Here is a 15,490-nt window from a genome sequence, read left to right as displayed (position 1 = left end):
GAGCTTACAGCAACCAATGAGAATGATGGAAATGTAGGCGATTTCCCCAGACTGAATAAGTAGGAGCACATCTCCTATTGCGACCTCATTGTCGAGGATTTTGAGTTTCGAAGGGGTTGTTTCAGTTGTATTTTGTGTTAATAAACAAACAAATAATCAAGGATGAGGGAGATTGTGCATTTACAGGCTGGACAGTGCGGCAACCAGATTGGTGCCAAGGTAGGAACTGAACATATATTTTTATTTTTAATCGTAGTCTGTTAAATAACAATAGGGCTTTTGGGGGTTAAAAAAAGCTAATCCGCAGCGTTTAGAACCGCAATTTGTTCTAGTTTAAGCGATTTCTAATACGCTGCGTTCTATTTTGGTTGTCGTTTTTAAATTCCACTATTAAAGAGCTATTTTTGTCTAAATATGGTACTGAATTAATCTCGTACGCAACAAGTTTTTAAATAAGATCTTATTTTTTTGAGTCATCAACTAAGAAGTGACAAACTGACTTGATTTTTTTTTTTTTTTTAAAGGAACGTTTATTTTATGAAAAATCAGAACGATTTGAATGAAGTAATGGTGAAACAATGCGTTAGTTTTAGGGTGTTGGCTGCGCCGGACCGGCGTAATATCCGATTCACAAGCAGATCGGTTCTTTTTGATGATTTGGAAGAGCCGAATTGCTCGAGTTTTCGCTCCTCTACAGATGTCACCCGACTGTACAGGACTGTTGATGCAAGCGAATCACGAACCGTTTAAACGAGTCGATTCGCTTGAAAGAATCGCGTGTTGTAATGTGGCCGGTTGTATCTGGTTCAGCTCATGGGAAAGTGCGGGAACGCTAATATCATGACGCAAATAGCATTCAGGCCCCGTGCAGAGATGGAATTTGAAGCGTTTTGCCCCATTGAGCAATATTCGCTTACATTGGCGATATTAGTGGTACAGTGACTCGCGCTGTTTCTTTAAGCTCCCTGTTGGTGTAAAATGGCCCCGGTGACTTGGCAAACTCCATTTTACAATCATGGAGCGCGTGTAACGGGATGCGCTGGCCATTCAATATTGGATTAGCCTGCTTTTTAATCACTTCTGTTGACCTTTTATGAGCCAAATCCAATTTAATACTTTTGTCCAAGGAAATTAAATGGCATTCAAGTTAACGTTCTTGTTCCTACTTTTGAATCCATCTTGTTTTAGTTCTGGGAAGTCATTAGTGACGAGCATGGAATTGACCCGACAGGCAGTTACCATGGCGACAGCGACCTTCAGCTGGACAGAATTAATGTTTATTATAATGAAGCCTCAGGTGAGCAGAAATCTGATGCATTCTGTAATGTTCGTTCACTTGACAACTTGCATGTGCACATAACAGCATTTGATTTGTCCTAAAATTGTTCTTTGTCTTAAGGTGGAAAGTATGTTCCACGTGCTGTGCTGGTTGATTTGGAGCCTGGTACAATGGACTCTGTGAGGTCCGGTCCATTTGGTCAGATCTTCAGACCAGATAATTTTGTTTTCGGTAAGTTTTAATATGCACCTGAATGCGACGCTTGGCTGCCAACTGTTTAGTTGGGGCATTTTGGGACATCTGATCTAGAAAAAAATTGATCCCGTACTGGCTCAGAACAAAATTTGAATGGCAGATTGGTGACCTGAAATGGATCTAGTTACCTTTTGCATAGATGCAACTAAACTCCCAACCTTTTTTTGTTGTCCTCTGATAGGCCAGAGTGGTGCTGGAAACAACTGGGCTAAGGGCCACTACACTGAAGGAGCTGAGCTGGTTGACTCTGTTTTGGATGTGGTTCGGAAAGAGGCGGAGAGCTGCGACTGTCTGCAGGGCTTCCAGCTCACTCACTCCTTGGGTGGAGGCACAGGGTCCGGTATGGGCACCCTCCTCATTAGCAAAATCCGTGAGGAGTATCCTGACCGTATCATGAACACCTTCAGTGTGGTGCCCTCCCCTAAAGTCTCAGACACGGTGGTCGAGCCCTACAACGCCACACTGTCTGTCCATCAGCTGGTGGAAAACACAGACGAAACCTACTGCATCGATAACGAAGCCCTTTACGACATCTGCTTCCGCACTCTCAAACTCACAACGCCCACGTATGGTGACCTCAACCACCTCGTCTCCGCCACCATGAGCGGTGTCACTACCTGCTTGAGGTTCCCTGGCCAGTTGAATGCAGATCTTCGTAAACTGGCGGTGAACATGGTGCCCTTCCCTCGTCTTCATTTCTTCATGCCCGGTTTCGCTCCTCTGACCAGCAGGGGCAGCCAGCAGTACCGCGCCCTGACCGTTCCTGAACTCACCCAGCAGATGTTTGATGCCAAGAACATGATGGCCGCTTGCGACCCCCGTCACGGCCGCTACCTGACAGTTGCCGCCGTCTTCCGTGGCCGCATGTCCATGAAGGAGGTGGATGAGCAGATGCTCAATGTTCAGAACAAGAACAGCAGCTACTTCGTCGAATGGATCCCCAACAACGTCAAGACCGCCGTCTGCGACATTCCACCTCGTGGGCTCAAAATGGCCGCCACCTTCATTGGCAACAGCACTGCTATCCAGGAGCTGTTCAAGAGAATCTCAGAGCAGTTCACGGCCATGTTCAGGCGCAAGGCTTTCCTGCATTGGTACACAGGCGAAGGTATGGACGAGATGGAGTTCACGGAGGCTGAGAGCAACATGAACGACCTGGTGTCCGAGTACCAGCAGTACCAGGACGCCACTGCCGAAGAGGAAGGAGAGTTTGAGGAGGAGGGTGAAGAGGAGCTTGCTTAAGTTAACCATTCTGTTTTGTTTTAATGTTATTTTTTCCTTGTTTCTAATCTTGTCTCTACACTTAATTTTTTTTTCTTACTGTATTTCCTGTCACTTAATACCTTTAGTTGCACCTTATTATGTTAATGTTAATAAAATGAATATTAGAACGTGACTGGTTTACTAGTGTTTCTCTGTTCTTAAGTCAAAATTTAATTATTAGACTTTTGAAAGCTGAAGGGGTTGGTTAACTGAGCCTGAAATGGTCAGGTTTGAACCATTTTTGCATTTTAATTGTAACTTTTAGATTTAAGGACACCCCCCCTCCCCTCACCAAGTAACCTGTAACTATTGCTTATAAACACTCAAAAGTGCATTTGTGAACTGGATTCACATTATTGTGGAAAATCTTCTCAATCTGTTGTGTTTCTGATTTAATTACTTTCGGAAATTGCTCATTTATGTATGATTAGAAAGGTAAACTAAGATTTGGTTAAAATAAAAGCCAGAACATTCTCAGTCTCTCTTAGGTCTTCTTTGGCATTCAATGCGTAATCACTGTCATGTATCGATGTAGTGCTTTCATTTCAATCTGGCTTTGAGAAATGCCCAGAAACCGCGAACTTGATGTTTTGCATTTTATACAGGGTTTTTTTCTTGTTTAGATCTGAATGTAGGCAGAGAAGACAATTCAAGTAACACCAAGAAGGTTTTTAAAAGTGCAGATTTGTTTATTTTACAAACATGATTCCAGGACATTCTAGAAATGTACAAATGTACACCTACATAGCGCGCACAAATTCTGCCTAGGTATACACAACGCACATACTGTGAAGTACAAGAAGCTTTCGATTTCATCAGCAATCACAGTTTGTAATCGTTTATGAAGCATCTTTTATAATTCCCTGCTGCATGTTAAAAATTCATTAAACGGAACTGGTGTTTCAGAATGTCTGCGCTGAGGAGTTCATACAAGAGGAAGTGTATAGCCACTGTTCCTCTAAACCAGTGATCCTCAAATCTGGCTCGTGAGATCCACTTTCCTGCAGTGTTTAGCTCCAACCCTATAATCAAACAAATCTACCTGTGATTTTCTAATGATCCTGAAGACATTTATTAGCAAACTCAGGTGTGTTTGATTAGGGTAGAGCTAACCTCTGCAGGAAAGTGGATCTCGCGAGCCAGATTTGAGGATCACTGCTGCAAACCAACCACTTACATTTGCATGGACAAAAAGCCCAGGCCACAATCACATCTCTGTTCTGTCTCTGTGGCCCTTGGCTACATGATCGTTTCTCATGACCTAATCTAAACTCAGCATGACAACATTTGATTGGACAACCGCAGCAATGGATTCAAATGAGAATAAATAACGTTGAAGTGATTAAAGTTTCTCTTGGTCCAGAGCCATGTGGTTATTGCAGTTCCTGGGTTAATTCGCAAAAATGTTAAGAGATCTTGTTGTTGAGCTGCCTGGGATAATGTTCAAACTCTTTCTCAGCCTCCTCACTGAATGAATCACCTGGAAGCACAAATAATACAAAATTAAGCTGAAATTGGCAACCAACAAAAAAAAATGGTGCTCATCTAAAATATCTGATTAAGTAAGCATGTCATTTCATTCCCATCAAATGTTTAACAGAATCAGGCAGATCTGAAGGAGCCAGCGAACAACAGCCCGTCTCACCAAGATGACATTTATGCAACCAGACACGGTTGCCATCGTATTTGCAGTTGCACCGCATAGCATTGTTGGTGAAGTCGCTCTCAGCTACCTCAAAGTTGGGGTTTATTATGACCTGAGAAAGAGAAAAAGATAAAACTGATACTGGAAAACGTGGTTGCATAATTGTAATCAAATTTGATCTATCTAACAGCATAATCAGCAAAGTGTGTGGACAAAAAGTGGACTTTTTATTAGTAAATCCTAATCCGGGAGGGTCTTTCTCAGTAAAACCTCCACCCTCCCTCTGTGTACTTAAGGTTTATTACATCATTAATCAAACTAAATCCTATTACTCCTCTAACCCTTGCGTTCCTGGACATGATGGTGAGTGCTGTGACGCATCTTCACCACTAGAGAGCAGAACTACAACAGCTCTTTGACAACTATTTGACTTGCTGAAAAGCCCAGACAATGGGGTCCTACGCAGGGGCGGACTTACCCATTAGGGTTAGGCAAAGGTAGGCGACCGCCTTGGGCCCCCAAAAGCCAAGGGCCCCCTAAAATGCTTTTCATATAGGATATGCGCATTAAGCACGGACACGCGAACGTTTGCTGTTTACGGTGTTTATTACCACGACAACCGTCCGAGTCAGTGGCGCCTGCAGGTGTACGGCTGTACGCACTGTGTACCATGAGCGCTCAGACTGATCTGAGATCTGCCCCGCAAACATTTCAGCAGTTATTATAGGCCTGTGTGTCCCGTATTTCTGTCGACTGAACCCATGCCGTTAATTATGAATTTATCAGTCTTTTGCATGCCAAAGTCAATTACTGCATAGATTCCATTGCATACAAAACTGAACTATTTTAATAGCTGAAACAGTAGTATAAGCTTTTTTGGGAAAGGGGGAAAAAAGACGGGCTAGGGCCTATATTTGAGACCCGTGCAGGGCTTTAATCCACTTCATCCAACGCTGTTTTGTTCTCATCTGTGAGCATGCTCTTGATATATGTATTTTAGGTGTGTAAATGTATAATTGCCTTTTCATTATTTTTTTATTTTAATTTAGTTTTATTTAAATTTGTAGTTAAAACAACTAAAAATAAATGTATTTTAAAGTTTAGAATTAGACAGCCTTTGCACACAGGCTTACGCTGAAAACAACAAAATCGAACCTCAAGGTTGATCTAGGAAAATGTGTGCAAATGTATAGGGCCCCATTCATATATTTTGCCTGGGGCCCCCAATTCACTAAATCCGCCCCTGGTCCTACGGGACCAAAGTCTGCTCATGTAACAGTCTCTCCCATAAGTGTGCTATCTATGGGAAATACATTTCTACCAAAGTACCAAGGTGGTTACTCTTTCTTTGACAAGATAGCACAACTGAATACCTGTAGAATGTAGTTTCCTGGTTTAACATCTGTGATGTCAATCCACTGGCAGTCGATATCATGTCTGTACAAGTCCCAGCAGCCCACTGTGATGCCCTGCTCACCAAAGTTGGCGCACTCATAGTGTTTCGAAACACCTGCAACAAGGTAAGCAACACTTCAGTGGAGATACAAGCCAGTACTCCTGCTCAAAAACACCTTGAAATATTCTAAGGTGTCGTTCACACAAAGTGTGTTTTTCCATGGTTTTTGCATTCCACTGCGCTCCTTTTCCATTGTTTTCTATTTATATATGCATTAGACAGACGTCTTTGGCTGTTACTCTCCTTTACAGCATCTCAGGTGACACTGCTATCAAAAAAGCATTTAAAAAAAAAGAGTAAGCTTTGAAAGCCTTTGAAAAAAGGTTGTGCATGCGAGAAAAAAGTTTTTTTTTTTTTGGAATTAAAAACCAATTTGGAATTAAAAACCAAATATCGAGACTTTTTAACTTTTTATAGTAGGGCTGCACGATAAATCGAAATCGCGATTCGACAGAAGCTGCGATTGTATAGGCTTAGATCTCTGCCACAATTCTGCGCGCGAAAGATCATATTTTGAGCACACAAAAGTGGATTTTGCACGTGCCCGATCTTGAGTTTTGTGGAGAAAACGTTCGTTTCGCAAAGAAAAAAGTATTTCAAAAATCAATTTTGCATTTAAAATACATGCACTATTCTATGACATTTTGTAGTATAAATAGTGCGAGTAGTGAAAATTTCACAAAGAAAAAGTGCACTTTAAATACCCGGATGATGCGCTTAAATAACTGACAAAACGAAGTGTGGAATGTTGAACACTTCATGCACTCAACTGTCGCAGCTTTAATTACGTAGTGAAGGGGGAGGGGCTATCAGACTCCATTTATGAATAACAAAATAACCTTATATAAGGTTAATATAACGTCCTTGTAGAACTCGTAATTACAACTTGTGAACTGGGAGTTTTCTGAGAGCTACGACTTGCACCATGTGACCGCTGTACCACCTGACCACCGCAGGCTCTGTTTAGGCGTTGATAGTGTCGCCATAGAAAAGCATAATTCCGAGTCCGCGGACGTGAACAGCTCCGAGTAGACCGTCACGTGGTGTCATCTCAAAATTACGGTAATTACGATATGGCGTGAACGCAGCATTAATATGTCCCAAATCGTAGTATGTTGAAATGAGTATTCCAAAGGTACCTGGATGGTTTACTGCTTCCGGTAGAAATACGAAGTGCAGATCCGTGCATACTGTTAATATTGCCCACAACACAATGTACGGTGGACGAGGATTCGAATAGAACTACAAACACTCATGAAAAGTGTTAAAAAACGACAAACATGGCGGATATGCGAGTCCGATGGACAGGTAGAGAAAGGGGTTAGTGATAATCAATATCTAACCCGTTGAAAAACATATTTATTTAATGTTATCCGCGTTATATTTCATCTGCAGCAACACTGAACTTTATAATGATATGTTTGGTCATTAACTTTTAAATGCATCATGCAAACATATGAGCAGCTCTCGGCATGATAGACCCGCGACTGGCAGATCAACGTGCCTCTTCATTTCTCTCCAATAGACAGTTTCATCGGGCGCATGCGCCTGGCCCGAAGTTAACTTCCGGTCTATCAAAACTGACCGATTTTCCAAAAGGCTTCGTTGAATAAACATGAGCAGGTAGGCCTACTGCATGTTTAAAAATCTAAACGAGACGCGGGTGTTTTTATATCACTGTATTTCTGAAGGAAGACTATCTTTAGAAAATTTTCGATGTCATTTTCATTTCATCTTGCATGCTATATGCCTGATAAAGCAGCGTTTGTGAGCTCAGTGCTGCTTTGTGTACAGCCGTTACTGGGGAAACCTCTGTTTCTCCCGCTTTAAAGCACCTCCTGCTGGCAGAGAATGAATTTGCATTTTCAGCAAGTCCGTCTGATTTACGCAGCAAACATATTTTGCTTATCAAAAATTATCTACTCTAGAGGGACTACTTAGCTGCTGTTATTGATTCTATTTGGAAGTCTTCCGGAAGTTAAGTTAGGGCCACAAAAGCGCGCATGCGCAGTAACGTTTGTTTATGTTACTGCCGTTGAAACCGTCTATACAGGAAATTTAATTAAACTAAATATCATATTAATAAATATCCTATACAACCCTCCGGTCTCTCTCGTGAAACCAACATGGAAGTGACTTAAACTATAATTCGTCAACTGGTCGCTAGAGGCTGGCTGCAAAAGGGAGTCAATCCCATAGACTCCCCAAGGTAAAATGCCCAACTTTACAGCAGAAAAAAACACGTTTACAGCCTGGTTCAAAAAATTATTTTGGTCTATATAGCTAATTTTGCCCTTCATGACAAACGGTGACGTCACGGACACTACGTCCATGTTTTTTTACAGTCTATGGGCTGCCCACATTCGCTCTGCGTATCCTTGACCAGAGGCGTCATGCCCATTCAAACCGGGTGTGCCTCACACGTCCTGAAAAGTGAAGCGGCAGGCTCTTTGATCGCCCCCTGGTGGCTGGCTGCAGTACAGGTCATAAACCCCGCCCTCTCCATGTGAAAGGATGGAACTTGAGTCAAAAAAAAATTCCAATTACCGCGGTTCCACCTCATGACACTACTGCGCAGACTCTGGCTCCAAATGTATCTCTACTGCGCAGACTCAGGCTCCAAATGGCGTCATTTACTCAAGATGGCAGCGGCCATACTGAGATGCTATGGCTTCACTTTTCTATAGTGGAAGGAATAGGAGATGCATCGTCCATCTTTTTTTATAGTCTGATTCAAACCGAAGGGGCACGTGCCTCCTCAGATTTTCGAGCCAAGTGGATTTGGAATGCAGCTTTAAAAAGACAAAAAATAGCCTATTATTAAAATATTTTTTTTATATTTGATACAATCACACGGGTGTGATGTGCGGCACATAGCTACTAAATTAAAATCTACCTTCGCTGGCTGGCGCTAAGACGCGTTTTCACAGCGCTGCTCATTATAACTCATCACACATGATTCTGTTGAGCTTTTGAATGCAATGGCCAATCAGAGGCATTCAGATGAGTCATCGCTGAAACGCAGGTGTTTTGTTCACTGCGCGCGCTGACTTGAATTCTGCTCTCTGGCGAATTGATTCTCTCATCAGAAACAACGAAGTGCAGATGTGCGTACGATGTAAGATATTCATTTCACTGTGTAAACAGCTTCAGTGGTTATAATGGAAGTTTTTTTTAAAAGTGTTTGAACTCTGGCTAGACTGAAGTCAATGATAATGTTCTTTGCAGTCTTTCTGTACAATGAAAGTGTTATAATTAGTAACTTAGTAACTACTTTGCCCATTGCCCAGTATAGATCAACTAACATGATCTATAAAGGTGCAAAATGCATTTACTACACATATTTGAGAATCAAGATATTTCATGATACCCCCATCCCCTATTCACTTGTGCCCCCTCAAAAATAATACATGCATGAAGCCCCTGTCCTTGACAACGTGTAAACAATAACATGGTGACTGAACTGCAAACTTTCCTGGCTTTGTTGTCATTTTTGCAGCAACTGTGCAGCCAAATTCAGTATTTTATAATACAGCAGCGGCCTACATGCTCGATAGGCAAGCTGTGCTTAGAGCAATCGGCAACAAAGATGTCCTTGCTTTTCCTCGCCATCATGCACATTGTTGTACCTGCCAGTGACTAGCAACCAACTTCCTGTTTACACTTTTACGCGCATGCCCAATGTGCATGTATGGTCATGTGACATGCGTTTTCGGTTGTGTAGTGTGGACGGAGATCGTTTCTGAAACGAAGCGAAAACACCAGTGCAGACGAGGATCGTTTTCATTTTAAAACGCCATTTTAAAATAAAAACACACTAGTGTACAGGGCCTAAGTAAAATTCAGAATTGCGAGAAAAAAGTCAAAATTGTTAGATAAAAAGTCGCAATTACCTTTTTTATTTTTTATAGTGGCGAAAACAGGCTTCCATAAAAATCAGTGCTGTAGAAAGCAAAAACATTCTGTCTGAACGGTCTAACTTAGCAAAGGTGGTTAGGATGAACTGTTTGGTTTTAGAATATTTCATGATACCCCCATCCCCTATTCACTTGTGCCCCCTCAAAAATAATACATGCATGAAGCCCCTGTCCTTGACAACGTGTAAACAATAACATGGTGACTGAACTGCAAACTTTCCTGGCTTTGTTGTCATTTTTGCAGCAACTGTGCAGCCAAATTCAGTATTTTATAATACAGCAGCGGCCTACATGCTCGATAGGCAAGCTGTGCTTAGAGCAATCGGCAACAAAGATGTCCTTGCTTTTCCTCGCCATCATGCACATTGTTGTACCTGCCAGTGACTAGCAACCAACTTCCTGTTTACACTTTTACGCGCATGCCCAATGTGTAAAATTACCTTTTTTATTTTTTATAGTGGCGAAAACAGGCTTCCATAAAAATCAGTGCTGTAGAAAGCAAAACCATTCTGTCTGAACGGTCTAACTTAGCAAAAGTGGTTAGGATGAACTGTTTTACTGGTTTTAGAAAGGTTTTTAGATTATTGGAGACCAACTAAACCAGCTTTGATCATCTTAGACCTGCAAACTACCTTTGACTGGTTTAATGTCTTTAATATTTATTTATTCAAATTCAAAGTATTGATTAACATACCAGATGCATAAAGATGACAGAGCAGGTTTAAAGTATTGATCACTGTAATGTGACATTATTATTACTGATACATTTCTAAACCTAGAAGTTTAGGGACCCCTAGTGGATAAACTGCCTTGACATGATGTTACTCAAACAGTTAAAGGGCTCATATCATTGATATCACATGACATACATATTTTTTCTTTGATCTTTGGAAATAAAAGATTTATAAATAAAACTTAAAAATATATATTTAAAACATCTGGGCCTGGTTTCACATACAGTGTTTAAAGTATTGATCACTGTAATGTGACATTATTATTACTGATACATTTCTAAACCTAGAAGTTTAGGGACCCCTAGTGGATAAACTGCCTTGACATGATGTTACTCAAACAGTTAAAGGGCTCATATCATTGATATCACATGACATAAATATTTTTTCTTTGATCTTTGGAAATAAAAGATTTATAAATAAAACTTAAAAATATATATTTAAAACATACAGGGCTTAGATTAAGCCAGGATTAGGCTATAGTTCAATTAGGGCAGTTAAGTAGTTTTTATAAATGTACCTGTGCATCTTGAGACAAAACAATGGCACTGACATATTTTAAGATATGTCAGTGCAAGTTTTTTCAGTTGAAACAGCTCAGACATGCATTTTAGTCTGGGACTAGGCTTAAGCCTTGTCTGTGAAACCGGGGGTTGGTCTTCATTATACAGACACGTCCAGCATATGGCCTTTGACCTCTGTCTTACCTTCATGGCACTCTGTGTCCTCCAGGCAGAAGCTGGCTTTATGTCCGTCTGCCACTTTGGTCCCGTTTAGAGACAGCAGGTCATAATAGGTGAAGATATCCATACTATGATAGTGCCTGGAGGTTATAAACACAGTCTGCTGAAATCTAACAGGGTTAAACCATCCAAAAACCATCAGATATCGTTGAAATATGACTGGCTGTATGGAATATCATGTTTAAACCAGTATCGGCTTACCTATATGTAGAATAACTGACTTTAATCTACTCTGAATCCTGGATACAGCAAACTACAAATCTGTCATTTTCATTGACAAAAAGGAGATTTAAAAGGCTTTGGAGAGCAGATTCAGTGCTGTAGGCCTGTAGGAGGGAACTGAAGCCATAGAGTGAACACCAGCCTCTCAGACACTGGCCTCAGTCCCAAACCCAGCTGTTTGTCCTTTAAGCCTGAACACGTAACAGGTTTCCTCATCATCATTGTGTCGAGCAAATTTATTGGGAAACCTAATGTCTGCTCGGAAACTTGCAGTATAAACACAGACCACCACAAAGAGTTCATGGAGACTATTCAGAGCTGCAATTATTCATAAATCTCCGAAAAAAGCATGGTGAGGAGAGTATGAAATTCACTAACTACATAAAAATAATAATTAAAAAAATAATTTCAGCTTCTACAGTACACCAATGAATGCAGACTTCAAAGTGGTCTACAATAGTAAGCAGCTACTTTAAAGGGAGAGTTAACACAAAAATTATATTTCTGTCATAATTTTCTCACCCTCATGTCGTTTTAAATCTATTTCCACCTTATTTTTCAATGTGGAAGTAAGCCGTTTTCAGTGAATGTGTGAGACTTCTGGTTCATTAGCCGCTAGTAGAATAACAAAGCACTACAAATCAGTGTGTTCATAATTAAGATAATACATTAAAATAATATGGTAAGACACACCAGTTTGCAATATCAAGCAGCAAAACAAGCTGTTTTGTACAGCTAAAAATAGCTGGAAGCGGATGACACCGGAAGCCAGACCCATAAAATTTACAAATGGCCGCACCCGCTCTTACGGGATAATTTTTTTCTGTGGATCTCAAAAGTAGAATTTTTTAAGAGGTAGATCTTGGGCAGTTCAAGTCGAACTCAAAACCAAATCAGTAAACAAATCATTTGAGTCGGTTCTTTTCAGTGAACTGGTTCATTTGGGTCACAAATCTGTTAAATTCAATTTAGCTGCTAAGTGTAAAAAGTTTGAAAGCATTTATTTTAAAATATCTAGTTTCTGTTCCACAAAATAACATGAGGGTGAGTAAATGAGGACAAAGTTTTCATTTTTGAGTATGACCAATGTATATCTGGTATTCTAATTATTGTTATGGTAATTTATTTTCCATCAGCTTTTTCACTTGAACTGTCCTGTGGTTGGACAACATCAACAAAACATTCAAAAGTAAATATAAAAGCAAGCAGCAATTACAAGGTAATTTTGAAACCTGTTCCAAATGTTGGAAAGGCATATGGCAGACCATAAATAATTATTAATCATCATATTATTCAACTATATGGAGCAAGCAAGCATGATATCAGGCCAAAAATTGTAATGTTTTTTTTTAGTATGTTTATGAACTTTGGCCAGTAGGTGACGCATCCACCACCAAAGGAAAATATTATTATAATACAATATGGGGAAATTCTAGCTTGTTTGTCACCAGGCTTTTTGGTCCCCAATGATTCTCAACAAGAGTAAACATTTTAATAATTTTTAAAATTCCGTATTAAGGGCTGCCATAGAATTCAAAGCAGAATTACAGATGCAATAGTTGCTTCAATTCAGTAGGAAAGAAAACAAGAAGAAATTATAACCGTGCAGACATAAAAATATTAATATTTATGCTTTAGCCCATGCTTCACCTCTGTGTAGTTAAATGTTAGAACCATGACAAACAGAAACCACTGTGAGACTGATATAAGCAGGCCTGGATTATGTCAGCACACATGTTCATTTAAAGCAGAGACCACTAGCATGAACTTTCATTCACCCTGTAGGTTGTCCAGGGTCTGAAAGCTTCTGCTGTGGTTTGTAGGAAGAAATTTATATCAGTTTATGACCTTTGGAATCAGACGTTCAGCCGACATGACCACTAGCGCTCAGTGTTAGTAAAGCCATATGGGTCCTTGGTGCTGCAGCTGGATCCGGATGGAGCAAAAGGAGATTCAGCAAAGCTGCCAGACGCTCAAAAGAAGAACACAGTTGATAGATCCCTGTTCAAACCAAGCAAACCAATCCAAGTGCTCTATGTGAACAACATTAGCATAAGTGAACATGAATCTATTTATGCATAATTCAGTCTGAATTCAAGTCTTGATGCTGTCATGCTTAGGCCTGAAACACACTCTATGCAAATACTCAAATGCAGACATGACTGCTTGGCTAGTGCACTGAAACATAAGCCTCTTTCACACAGAGATACCGGAAAATATATGGATAATGTGTCCTGTGATTTGTCCTGGGATCACGTGATTTTGGTTCATTCATACTGCCAATGATTTTCCAGAATCTGTGGGTGCGTTCACACACATTCCGTAAAGACACGTGACATTTGGATATGACATGTAATGTCACGCGTACCGTTTCACTAAGCTAGTGAACGATCTCAGCTTCAGCACGGATAGTGAGGAGCTCCCTGATCTCTGCTTCATTCCAGTTTGCACATATTTTTTTCATTGTGAACGTTGATCTGCCTTCAAAACACCCGGTCACCATGACACACCCTTTACAGCATTGGTCCTGGCTTTTGTTCACACAGGGCTCATTCTAGGACTGGCCCGGCAATGATACTAGGTCCCCATCCCAGGATCGTTCCTGGGATCAATCACGGGACGTGTTTGCGTTCACACAGAAGGCACTCTGCCATTTTTTCGGGATCAACTGTGTGAAAGGGTTTATATTTAAGAGAACAATTTAAAATATTGTATCAATGCATTCTATGGCACCTTTAAGTACATAATTAACATGCATTATTGCATTACTGGACAGTATCAAACCTCAGCACTGGAATGAACTTCAAATGTCTGAGGCATTAAATTGGAAGTTTACAGTTTAACAAAGTTTAATTAACTTGCTAATCTTTAAATTGTTTGCCATGACATTAGTTGACCTGAAAGACAAAACTGACTATAGAAAAAGACAGTTTATGGATGATGCCCATTGTATTGCCCCTTATGGCAATGCTGAGAATACATTTACAGTAGTCCATGCACTAGGCACCATGAACTACAATGAACTTTTTTTACATCATTTATTTGTCTAGGATCCAAGATGGATAAATGCTATAAAAGTATTGTTAATTTTTATTTCATGTTAAACAAGTAAACTCATCTAGTCACTAGTCCACTCTCACAGTCTCGTTGTGTGAATAATCATACTTTTGCAAACTATTCTATCTCAAACTATTAGGGAAACTTTTTTTTCTTCTTATGAAACGGAAGTTGCGATTGTCTTTTCTTCTCTACTGTGACGTATATCCGAGTGAAACGGCATCTGAAATGAGAGTGCGGGACTTGATTTCGTCCTTCGGGAATTGATTGGATCATTGGAAGTTGGGGCGTTGCTAACAATATGGAGGGAGATCTGAATGCCAGTTTGCAGTTAGTGGTGGAGGATTTCTCCCCACTGGATTCACAGCCGGCACCCAAGCATGAATAAATGTTTTATTTATTAAGGATGACGACGACGATCAACGGCACAAAACATGCCTAAACAGCCCGCGCGCGCACGAGAGAGAGAGAGAGAGAGACTGCCTGAATGACTGAGCGCGTCCTCCATCAGGTTAAGTCATATTCATGAAAAAAATTAGTTTGCGATGTCCTAAGAGTAATGTTGTCATAATATCCTAATATCTTTTCAATGTTTAGGGGTAACGTACTCCCTCATGACCAGTGTTGGGGAAAGTTACTTTTAAAAGTAATCCGTTACAATATTGCGTTACTTCCTAAAAAAAGTAACTAATTACGTTACTTAGTTACTTTTTATTGAAAGTAATGCGTTACGTTACTTTTGCGTTACTTTTTAAATATGGGCTGGGCTTGCTTGTTTGTTTTTAATATAAAAAGTTATATTTTTGGCAAATATAAAAGCCCTTTCACACCAAAAGCCTCAGGCTGAAGGAAATGTAAATCACGTCTGTACAGTAGAACACAGAAGAAGAAAGTTCAACACTCTTCAGCAATAAAAAAAGAA

General features: G+C 40.3%; 1 protein-coding gene and 1 pseudogene across 1 annotated transcript; one reads left to right on the top strand and one right to left on the bottom strand.

Annotated features, from left to right (window-relative positions):
- The first annotated feature begins 70 nt into the window (after positions 1 to 70).
- LOC107710469 (tubulin beta-4B chain-like) lies at positions 71 to 2,930 on the top strand. Its single transcript, XM_016515236.1, has 4 exons — positions 71 to 219; positions 1,189 to 1,297; positions 1,400 to 1,510; positions 1,716 to 2,930. The coding sequence occupies exons 1-4, from the start codon at positions 163 to 165 to the stop codon at positions 2,774 to 2,776; spliced, it is 1,338 nt and encodes a 445-aa protein (XP_016370722.1). The 5' UTR covers positions 71 to 162; the 3' UTR covers positions 2,777 to 2,930.
- Positions 2,931 to 3,915: 985 nt separating this feature from the next.
- LOC107710451 (lysyl oxidase homolog 3-like) overlaps positions 3,916 to 15,490 on the bottom strand; it is a 19,328-nt pseudogene continuing 7,753 nt past the window's right edge.

Source organism: Sinocyclocheilus rhinocerous, unplaced genomic scaffold, assembly GCF_001515625.1.
Source record: "Sinocyclocheilus rhinocerous isolate Xijiao unplaced genomic scaffold, SAMN03320098_v1.1 scaffold297, whole genome shotgun sequence".
Taxonomy (NCBI): Eukaryota; Metazoa; Chordata; class Actinopteri; order Cypriniformes; family Cyprinidae; genus Sinocyclocheilus; species Sinocyclocheilus rhinocerous.
This window is presented reverse-complemented; position numbering and strand designations above follow the sequence as displayed.

Coding starts and splice junctions, on each gene's coding strand:
- LOC107710469 (XM_016515236.1), top strand. CDS start 163: ATGAGGGAGATTGTGCATTTACAGGCTGGACAGTGCGGCAACCAGATT. Junction 220..1,188: donor GCAACCAGATTGGTGCCAAG/GTAGGAACTGAA, acceptor ATCTTGTTTTAG/TTCTGGGAAGTCATTAGTGA. Junction 1,298..1,399: donor TTATTATAATGAAGCCTCAG/GTGAGCAGAAAT, acceptor CTTTGTCTTAAG/GTGGAAAGTATGTTCCACGT.